Source organism: Haliotis cracherodii, unplaced genomic scaffold (genome assembly GCF_022045235.1).
Source record: "Haliotis cracherodii isolate W230 unplaced genomic scaffold, xgHalCrac1.p SCAF_1, whole genome shotgun sequence".
NCBI classification, from domain to species: domain Eukaryota; kingdom Metazoa; phylum Mollusca; class Gastropoda; order Lepetellida; family Haliotidae; genus Haliotis; species Haliotis cracherodii.
The window spans coordinates 37,433,266-37,444,902 of record NW_027266264.1 but is presented as its reverse complement, the minus strand read 5'-3'; the positions used below and the strand labels follow the sequence as shown (position 1 = coordinate 37,444,902).

The following is an 11,637-nucleotide window of genomic DNA, read 5'->3' as shown; positions in this document are numbered from 1 at the left end:
GCATTTGGAATTTTGAAAAGTGATACAGAAAGTGTTTAAATATGTTCAGGCTCATTTCTTGTGTTGCTTCTGTAAAAAAACACATCTGTAATATACACACGGACATACGGACTGTCACGTACATGTTCGGTCTTCGGGCATATTAATTAAGATTACTTACAGTTGGACATGGATGGGGCAGGGTGCTTAACACAACGAATACAGTATTAGTATTTCCCATATGCTGACATTGTAGTCTAAGGTACTGCAGTCGGCTACAGAGAGTGCAGTAGCTGCAGTCTGGAGCTGCTGATTGTGGGATGTATGGATAACGATCCTTCGTCTGCATGAATTCCAATATTGTGCTACTTTGGATTTTCCTTCAACATGAAGGGACATGCTGTAATACTACTTACACACATCATTAAGCCTGAACTCACTTACAGTATGGGCGATCAGTTAGCTTCTCCTTGATTGACCATGACTTTGGCCCATACAGATGCAGCCATGAGTTCTTTCATCACTCTGGCTGTATTTAAAGGGAATGAGTTTTGTTTAACTCGCCTTTGAATGTATTTCAGTTATGCCATGAGGTGTGAGCTTGATGTGGGAGGAAGCTGGAGGTGATGCAGGGTTTAGGCGTCTTCCACACTTTGGTACCAGGTGTGCGGAAGGTCCGGGGTTCGATCCACACCGCGTCATACCAAGAGACGTGAAAATATAGTACTTGTTGTTACCCTGCCTGGCGCACGGCATAAAGACGCTAAAACAACGACTGGTCGGCTCGGAGTCAGTATACTGTGTCTGAGTGGAGTATTCATGTTAATCTGCGGCATGGTATCTCAGTGAAATCTAGCACTATAAAATCAGCATTAGTTCTTGTTCAAGCAGCCACACACACGTGCATGGACCTGGTTATATAAGAACAATAATCCTGGATGCGACCCTTAACCCCATTTCACCTCACTTCTTCCACTTTGGTGAAAGACAGGAGCATGGGTATGGTGCAACCTAGAAACAGAATCAGGACGGCTCTAGGATTTACATCCATGATCATAGGTTTTTGTACGTCAAGGGGTGCAACTCTGCACAGCAAATATCGGCAACTGATCCCCCTCTTTTTCAAACTAGATTTAATGAGTGTACAGCATTGTATCAATGACATAAACACAGCATCCGTTTTTCAATGTTTATTTGCATAATGATGATGGTTAACTCACATCCTCTGTATATCACTACATTCTTACATTCAACTAATACAACTGGATTAGTATTGTACAATATCACCCATGACACTATCACAAGGTTTGTAAAGCTTGTATATTCTTTGGTCCATTTTGGTATCATTGTATCAGCAGGGAAGATGGAATGCCAGGGTTTCCATAGCAACACTTACTATTTTCACTCAGGCCAGACCAATAGCTTTTCTTGTTTTATGGATGAGTCTAAACTTTTGCAAAAGTCGAACTTAAGGTTGATATGCTCTACTGTGATTAAAAATATGTGTTTTTTTCGACATTTTGAACTTGCTTTTCTTTCATAGTCTTTATTTCAAAAGCTAAAACTGAAAATCCTGAAAAAGGAATTAATCTCAACATCAATTTTTTATTTCATTCTTCTTTTATGAATTATTGACTAAGACAAGAAAACGGGCTGGCCTTATTGAATAACATATACTAAGATATGTGTAATTGATGTCACAAATAGAACTTGTGACGTTATATGAGTTTGAATGGCCATTATATGATTCGCAATTTTGTACTTCATTTTGAAGTATTTGTTAAGGCAGAATAAATGCATTTTTCTTATATATGATTATATCATAATAACCTAAACAAATGTTGATTAAATATCAATGTGGCACAATATTACAAATTGTAGTTATTGATGTAGCTATTAACAATATTGGTCTCATTTGTTGTTTTTTAAATCACAATGTTAATATTTGACTTCGTGGGAAGGAAATATGTATCTTGCATCCGTGCATTCATGCATATCATTAAGGCACATGAGACATCTTGATTGTAAGTATCAAGCATACACAAAGCCATGTGTGAAAAATTGTTTCTTTTTCTTTGAAAGATTACTGTGGTCATCTTCTGCTCGAGAAATCGAACATGTCAAAATTACAAATTTGCTAATGAAATCTACAATTATATATCACAGATTTTATTGTGAAACCATTTTGTCTTGCATGACACTTGAAAATTTCTATAAAATAGCTTAGCACTCTTATCTATATGAAAACAAAGATATAAATACTTGTGAATGGGCTATCATCTCTACAAAGTACATCATATATATAACCATTGAGGCATATATATATGTCCTTGAAGTACTAAGTGGGTTTATACCACTCAAACTATAACCTACTGCAAATGAACAAGATATGTATAATTATGATATAACATACACATTCTCAAAGAACATTGCAAAGTTTATTAAAGTTTTCTATGCAAGCAAATGTGTAAGAAATATGTACAATACAGATCTTAAACTGCTATTTAGTTTTGAATAAAACTTCAACATAAAGCTGTATAGATAGCGTATACCGTATTCGACGTAATAAGCGCCCAGGGGGCTCTCAAAATTAGAAATAGGGGGCTCTTAATAGAATACTATTTTGGTGAAAAAAACAGAGTTGAAAGATACATTTCGTGGTTTAAGCTGACAGCCTGAAATGTTTATGTACGACAGATATATTTTTCCAGAATTTAATTGCCCATAATTAAGGGTGCATATAACACACAAGTGCGTATCATAAGCGAATAAATAAGTCTTGTGTACATTGATCAATCGGAAGGGGTGCTAATTGGGATTGTTCACTAGCCAATATTTTAGCAAAAGTCGCCCTGGACGCTTATTAGAGCGGGGCGCTTATTACGTTGAATACGGTATGTATAAAAGATATCACTCTAAAGAAAATTTACAGGAAAGCGTTAAACTATAAATTATCTACAATATATTAACGTAAAATTGTATAATCATGCACTAAGACTGTTAAATGGTCATATATACTGTGCGATCTCAAAATTTCAACCATTTGTTTGTTTGGTCAAAACAGAGTTTATTTTGTTGCAAGTCCTAGAAAAATGTAATTTTGACAGGTGGAAATATTTAAATTCAATATCTAGTTGACAATTATGGTGTTAATCAGTCTTGGACAGCAGTGACCACAACAACAACCTCTTGACCACAGCAGCAGTCTCTTGACCACAGCAGCAATCATTGTAGTAGCCCTGCTGACACTGGGTCATGGAATTACAGGAACTCCGTACATAAGTAATGAAATATTCAAAAAATAACATCATGTCTTAATGGCAGTGATAAACTTTTGTGGCATATTGGTGTCCATGCTTCTCAAACAGAACTTGATATCTGTTTGGGTCAATCTCGCTAAACTTGCTAGGTTAATGTCTGTTTGGTATTAAAGTACATCAGTGCTACCGGAAGGTCAAAACATAAAGAAGTAACAGATTATCTTTTTTTTTAAAACTAGTGTGGCAAAACAATTTTTATGTCTTATAAATCGTTAATATAATATTTTGGTGGCAGTCTTTTTCTTTCAAAATGGATTATTAAGTTGATCTAACAAATTCATAAATGTTCACATGCCCTGTAAGTCCCATGTTGTAGAATCTCACAGCACATGAATCTCAACATGTATTGAATAGGACTTCAACTGTACATTCTTGTCATTACTATCCTCTCTGTGCTGGGGCTTACATTCAATTTCTAGTCTATATTCTCCTTTTTCGCGTAACCTACGAGTAAAATGTAAAGAGCTAATTCCTTTCTTTTTATGCATGGAGAATATTCCCTCTTCATTTCCGTTAATAATGGTATATTCCACATTGTTCAGGAGAGCACGCATGGATGGCAGGACTTTGATGACACGTGCCTTTGGTCGAGTTTGTTTCCGCTTCAGATAAAGGACAAGAGGTCTGAACTCTGGGTTCTTGATGTCACTGGATGGGGCTGTCACATTGACAGCTTTGTGCTTGTGCTGAAACAGATTTGAATGAAAATGCTAATGAATGCTTCAATCTCTTATAGTTATCCTAGTGAGCAAAGTAGGTCCTTGGTGTCAGAACAGTCAGTTAAGCTAGGGGTCAGGTGTTGATGATACCATCATTGTAGCTTTAATATTATTAACTGAGAACAGAAATTGTATCACTTTTTGGTCATTCTACGCTTACTAATGAAAACTATATTTGTCCATTTCACAAAGCTGCAAGGTTGTTAATTTAAAAAAAAACATCATCATAATCCATGAGTGAGTGAGTAGGTATAGTTTTACGCCGCTTATAGCAATATTCCAGCAATATCACGGCGGGGGACACCAGAAATGGGCTTCACACATTGTACCCATGTCGGGAATCGAACCCGTGTCTTCGGCGTGACAAGCGAACGCTTTAACCACTGGGCTACCCGACTGCCCTCATAATCCATGAAGTCACTTGTCATCATATATATTTTTTTCTGGGGAAAACTTTAATAACAGAACTCACATGTCTGAGTTTTCTATGTTGTAAATAAATATCCCTCTTTTGCCTGCTTCTATATTTCTCCATTTCAGCCTCAGGATTCAGCTCAAACTTGTGTATGTGAGCATCCAAGTCCTCCTCCTCATCTTCAAAGTCGGGCAAACTTCTCTTGGCTCTCTTGGTCAGAGGAAGATCCCCAAATTCATGGTCACACTGGTAACACCCTTCCCCAGGAGGCAGCTTCCCACCAGTGGGGCCAGCCTCATGGGGCAGCTGCACCCCCTCAGGGTACACCCTCTCCTTTCTGCCACTGCCGCCCGGCGGGGTGATTGTTGAGATGCAGTGACTGAAACATGACGGTCATTGCTTACAGGCAGGCAGTAAGAAGCAGGGATTCTGTGTTTATTTTCATGCTGATTTTACTAAATTTTACTAAGTAGCAACTGCTACTTTATGTCATATAAGTATTTGTTTTGAGAACATTGTGTCTGTATTCCCTGTACATTCTTACCCTTGTCCTATTGGTTGGTATCCATTTGGACAGCCACAAGAGAAGCCCTGTGCAGTGGGAGAACAGCCAAACACACAGGGGTTGCCGCCACAGGCATTGGGGTCTGAAACATGGAGAGTAGTTCAGTAGTGTGTAGGTTCATAAAATATATCAGGCTAGAATATACATTTCTTTGTAGAAGTAATGGCATAAAAAAATAAAAAAGCAATGGTGCACCTTTGTCTTTCTGATTTCACCATTTATCAAGATACTTTCTTGTTAAAGAGTTGTGCGCACTGTAAGCAATGTCGAGTACAGATGGTTAATACCAAAGTTGATCATTTGCAATGAGCTGACCACTAGAGTGATTGCACAACAATTTCTTGTCTAGTTAAATTATCAATTTGCCTGTATAAAAAGATCCAGGAAAGGTTACATGTTTCCCTATTGTATGTACTCACACAATTCTGGTGTTCTGGTCTCAAATGATGATAGACATCAAATATAGAAGCTATTGACACGGGACCCAACACAAGGATCTACGTATCCACTTTTTACAGTTATCCAAGGGGTCTAGTCAACAAGTAGTTTGTGTGTATTGAGAAGCAGTCCTGTTTGATGATTGGTTATATGTATTACTCGTATATACAATTGGCTTATTTATTGTATAATATATATATTTTCTCCCATGACACATACCGACACAAGACGACATCTGCATGTCAAATGTCTGTCCACCGGAACACTGACAGTCGAAACTGCCAGGAATATTGATACAGATGGCGACACCACACAGGAACTGGTCCATACACTCATTCTCATCTACAGGGGAAACATCCACATTAATACAGCATTATTTCATGAAAACACATCATTTAATAGATTTCTTTTCATGACTGTTGTCCAAAATATAAGCATCATTCATTGCTGCACTTCTGTGTTAGACTGGTTCCTGTCTGTATTTGCGCTGCATTCATCATCTATGTGTTCATAGTCTATTTAAATGAATCGGAATAATGTTATTATCCATGGAAATCTGACCTGCACATTGAGGCAACAAGGTGCTTTGAGCATAATAAATGATCATGTTATACATACAGCAAAGCAGTTGCTGAGAATTGAATGACAGTGTGTCATAAGTTGTACTGACCATAGCACTGTCCACTGTAGTGTTGTGTGTATCCTGGTGGACACTCGCACCTGAAGCTGCCCGGAACGTTTTCGCACTCGCCCTCACACTGTCCATCCTCGCACTCATCCATGTCTGGACACAAGAAAACATGTGGTCATCACTTGTAAGGTCCATCATCAATACGACACAGTCTTGTACTCACTACATTCCTCAGGCCCGTCAACATAGATAATGTAGTATCATCAGCAATACTACATACAAGTATTTGTCAACTGATAATCTCTCTGTTAACACAGTTTACATGACCATATCCATTCAGAAATATTTCCAAGCATGGGGATGCTTTTTCATTTACTCATCACCTGAAGCTCAATTCCAATAAAATGTCTGATCATTTCTGGAAGGCAAATAGTACCAGAGCTGTAGATAAGCTTTTGGTTAATTGGTTATTTTACCAATGGGTTTGATTTTTACTGGGTATCCACAATTTTTAGTGGGTTTTCAATTTTTTAGCCACATGTTTGTTTACATTTGGGTATTTTGACTTGAAAACCTGTTTCATATATAGCAATCCCTGTAAATCATTTAAAACCAGATGAATTGTAGTACATGTATACACATGTTTTCCTGAATGTAACTGTCTGTAAATGAATTTCGCAATCTACTGATGCACAATCCTTTTATCAAACAGTTAATATATGCATATATTTCATTAGCATTTTTATAGTTTTTGTTGCGCATTTGATTTGTCTGTATATGTCAGTTTATGTAACATGTATTTAATGCACAGCTTAATATCTACAGCTCTGTAGTATCATAATTTCATCAGGAAGTATATCAAGTGTTAGGCGCAGATTTGATACACGGTAGGTCAAATGTTCTACTTGCAAACCCTTTTCTAATTTGTGTGATATCTTGTTTTGATAAGATACTGACCGATGCACTTGCTGCCATCCTTGCTGGTCTTGTAGCCACGTGGACATTCACAGCGGAAACTGCCTTGAGTGTTGCGACATGTTCCAACAGGCCCACACAGGTTGGGTGTGTCTGCACACTCGTCAATGTCTGCAAACAACAACATTGTTGCTACATTATTCACATGCTCTGTATTAGCAGGACATGTAAATCAATGACAGCCATTGATGCTGATATATTTTTATCTGCTCACACAGATGTGGACCACCAATTCTATCAATGGGTAATATTGCTGAACTAATCTTCTGTTGCTAGGTAATTTAGAACTGAATTTCACACATACTTTTTATTTTATTAGAATGTATCTATTTAAACATTTTTCCCATTGTTAGTTCTGTACAAAGACAATGTCCTAAAGCCTCAGCTGTAAGCAAAGACAGTATCCCTAAAGTCTCACCTAGAAGCAAAGACAATGTCCTTAAGCCTCACCTAGAAGCAAAGACAATGTCCTTAAGCCTCAGGTGGAAGCAAAGACAATGTCCTAAAGCCTTAGCTGGAAGCAAAGACATTGTCCTAAAGCTTCAGCTAGAAGCAAAGACAATGTCCTAAAGCCTTAGTTGGAAGCAAAGACGATGTCCTAAAGCCTCAGCTGGAAGCAAAGAGGATGTCCTAAAGCCTCAGCTAGAAGCAAAGACAATATCCTTAAGCCTCGCCTAGAAGCAAAGACAATGTCCCAAAGCCTCACCTAGAAGCAAAGACAATGTCCTAAAGCCTTAGCTGGAAGCAAAGAGGATGTCCTAAAGCTTCACCTAGAAAGAAAGACAATGTCCTAAAGCCTCAGCTGGAAGCCAAGACAATGTCCTTAAGCCTCAGCTGGAAGCAAAGACAATGTCCTTAAGCCTCAGCTGGAAGCAAACACTATCTGCACAATGTCCTACAGTTCCTGGAAGTAATGATGTTTTGCACAACGTCCTATAGTCTCAGCTGAAAGTAACGACACTGTACAATGATGCAGTCTTACCATCACATTGCCTCGTCCTCCCTTTCCTGTATCCCGGAGGACACTCACACTCGAAGCTGCCAGGAGTGTTGATACACCGATCTCGGCAGTTGTGCTGCATCATGGTGCACTCATCAAGATCTGCAATGTAAGTCAATATATAAAATAATGAACATACATGAATATTATACAAATAATTCCCGGTACTCTTGATGAGGTCAATATGCAAAAACAAGGACCCTGAGGTGGTCTGTCCGAGTCCGAGGGTGTTTGTTTTCCCATATTGACCACTTTAAAAGTAATCAATCGATTTGTTAAACCAAAATTCACTTTAAATTTGATTAATCCTTTGAGCCATCCTCTGTTTCATTCCTGTAACTTAGCAAATTTCATGAAATGTTAGTACTAGATGCCATATTGTTTTCTAGGATACGAGACAATATTAATCACTTGACAGGTCAATACTGATCATTTGACAAGTCAACATTTGAGGTCAGTCTCAGTCATATGATTTTGGGGTCAACATTCAAACATATTGCTTTGTCACATGGTACGGATTAACCAATAGAATTGCAAGATTCTCAAAATGACCATAAATGGGTACTACAACTTTCTGATCTGGATTTCAGTGAGTGAGTTGTGTTTACACCTCTTTGAATAGTATTTTAGTATTATCACAGCATGTCAACTTAAACTGGGAGGAGAGCCCCAAGTGCTGAAGTTAAAACCCATGGATCTTAACCAGCTTCAAGCACAATCATTAGATCCTGGCATGACTAAGGAACACAATTCTGAATTGTGGCACCCTAGGCCACTGCTCTCCTGTGCACAAAACCTGTTTTGCAATAAGAAATGAAAGGTATTGAAATATGTGTTTTTCTATGCACGAGTATACATGAAGATAGTTGTTGTGACTCTGTATTTGAACTTAGAAATAAAACAAAATAAATTCTGTTCTCTGACCTCTGCACGTCTTGCCATCAGCATTAAGAACATATCCACGAGGACAAGTACACAAGAAGCTCCCGTCTGTGTTCTGACATGTGAACTCACACGGCTTGGGGTCAAGCCGACACTCATCAATATCTGAAATCAAGGGAGATAACTTTGAAATTGTGTAAAACACTACACAATGATATCGTACATATTATATAAAATGGGTCAAAGAATAACCATTCCCAAGATTCCACAATTCAAATTTATCACTATTTCCATAATTCTCTAAGTAAAACTGACCAAACCTCTATTTCCTCCATGAAACTGTTTACTATATACCTACCCACACATCTCTTGCCGGAAGCATCAGTCTTGTAACCCTTGTTACAGACGCATCTGTAGGAGCCCATCGTGTTCAGACAACGGCCATTCGCACATGCGTCAGGCATATCTGCACACTCATCAATATCTGAAGTAAAGACGTGAGAATGCACAAAATAATAGTAATAGATTTTACACAAACTTCCTTGGCTATCGTGGAACATATGGCTTTGTGATCTGCCAATTTTAACAGAATTGATAGTCTTCAATGTGTATGTACAATGACAACACGATTTCAGCTAGGTAACATGGCAGCATGGTAACAGACTCCCTAAACCATCAACAGTACTCCACCACCCTGAATGGACCATGTGATATCTTCAGACTTATTCGCCGATGTAGAGCAAAATCGTACCTTGTCCATCTGGAGTGAAGCCAGGACCTTGTGGACACAGCTGCTTGTACTGGACTGGAAGCATGGAACATTTGGTACAAAAAGGGTATTGAGATACACAGATTTCAAATGATCATGCAAAGAGTCCCAAAGCAACAAAATTCAAACCCATCATCTTAAAATATTCATGGATTATCAGACTAACTTTGTTTATCACTAGGATCACATATTTGCATGGTTCAATCTTTCACAAAGCTGGGCAACATACATTTTACATACAACTGAACAGGTTGAACAAACAGAAAGGGACAATCAATATGGAGCTGAAGTGATTGTGTTTGTTTGTAATATCTTTTGTCCTTTTGATAGCGAGTTATTTTACACTTTTTCTTGGATTTATTTGTTTGTTTGTTTGTTTTTGTTGAACATCCCACTCAGCAATATTCCAGCTATATGATGGCGGTATGTAAATAATTGAGTCTGGAACAGACAATCCAGTGATTGACATCATTAGCATCGATCCACCCAAGTGGGATACAACAACATTCATCAACCAAGTCTGCCAGCCTGACCACCCAATCCCGTTAGTCACCTCTTACGACAAGCATAGTCGCTTTTTCGCATGGTTTGCTGAAGACCTATTCTACCCTGGATCTTCACGGGTCCTTTTTCTTGGAGCCGGTGTTAGTATGTCTATGATCCATGCCTTAAAGGTTTGCCTGACAGTACATTGATGACACCAGGTGTGCACACAGGTGTGAAGGTCAAAGTCTCTATGCATTCATAGTCACTAGAATTCCATCAACAGACATTATTGGTAGTATGCATGAACTATGTCGGTGTATGCCGAGGTCATGAAGTGATTCATTGACATCTTTACTGGCCCTCCCTGTAAACTGGGGGCCGTCAGGGAGCCTAGTGGTTAAAACGTTCGCTCGTCATGCCGAAGACGTTAGATTCCTGACATGGGTACAATGTGTGAAGCCCATTTCTGGTGTCCCCCGCCATGATATTGCTGGAATATTGCTAAAAGCGGCGTTAAGCCATACTCACTCACTCACTCACTCCTTGTAGAACTGCTGTGCACTAGGAAGCTGTATGCCCTGCACCCCAGCCATACCTTTACAACCATACAGTGCTGTAGCACTCTGGGAATCTGTTTGACTTACTTGTGTTGACAGGGGGGCACCTCTCACAGCCTGCACCCCAGCCATACCCTTACAACCATACAGTGCTGTAGCACTCTGGGAATCTGTTTGACTTACTTGTGTTGACAGGGGGGAACCTCTCACAGCCTGCACCCAAGCCATACCCTTACAACCATACAGTGCTGTAGCACACTGGGAATCTGTTTGACTTACTTGTGTTGACAGGGGGGCACCTCTCACAGCCTGCACCCCAGGCAGCTGCCATGGCACAGCAGCACTTAGCTTTGGTTGTCCGAGATACAGTTGGTGAACGCACACAGCGGCCAGCAGTCAAAGATGGGTAGCAAAAGTCTTGACGACGATCTGGTACAGAGGAATGTGTTTAATATTAAGTCCCAACTGAACATATGCCGTTTCATCTACTGTTAATGCTCAAAAATTTGTGTTGACTTTAGCAGAAATGTTCATTGGAACAACACAACATTTTTAGTCATATAAACTGTCACATTATCTTTTGATCCATAAATTGCTTGTATAGGAAGAAAACAAATGTTCTCACTCAACACAGATTTATAACTGTCTATAACATCTCACCAAGACAGGCTCTGCCATTGGCGCTAGGTTCGTATCCACGGTTACACATGCATCTGTATCCTCCCCTTGTGTTGATACAGCGACCATGCTGGCACAAACCACGCTGGGTGGCACACTCATTGATATCTGCAATACAATGTCATCAATTTATAGGTACATACATGTCACCATATGGCAGTTAAAGGGAAGCCTATTCTAACATAATGGAATACAGCAGCAGCATGTAACCAAAGTGCCTACA

The 11,637-nt window shown here is 39.1% G+C and overlaps 1 protein-coding gene across 1 annotated transcript in view; it reads right to left on the bottom strand.

The window, feature by feature from the left end:
- Window positions 1-1,161: 1,161 nt before the first annotated feature.
- The window catches only part of LOC139477313 (fibrillin-2-like), a 98,695-nt gene continuing 88,219 nt past the window's right edge, over window positions 1,162-11,637 (bottom strand). Inside the window, exons 55-66 of the mRNA XM_071259869.1 lie at window positions 11,397-11,522; window positions 11,016-11,165; window positions 9,676-9,729; window positions 9,283-9,408; window positions 8,967-9,089; window positions 8,025-8,144; window positions 7,025-7,153; window positions 6,107-6,220; window positions 5,656-5,778; window positions 4,978-5,080; window positions 4,491-4,812; window positions 1,162-3,985 (exon numbers count right to left, since the gene is read on the bottom strand). Coding sequence (XP_071115970.1) covers window positions 3,620-3,985; window positions 4,491-4,812; window positions 4,978-5,080; window positions 5,656-5,778; window positions 6,107-6,220; window positions 7,025-7,153; window positions 8,025-8,144; window positions 8,967-9,089; window positions 9,283-9,408; window positions 9,676-9,729; window positions 11,016-11,165; window positions 11,397-11,522 — 1,856 coding nt within the window. The 3' untranslated portion in view covers window positions 1,162-3,619. The remainder of the gene's footprint in view (window positions 3,986-4,490; window positions 4,813-4,977; window positions 5,081-5,655; window positions 5,779-6,106; window positions 6,221-7,024; window positions 7,154-8,024; window positions 8,145-8,966; window positions 9,090-9,282; window positions 9,409-9,675; window positions 9,730-11,015; window positions 11,166-11,396; window positions 11,523-11,637) is intronic.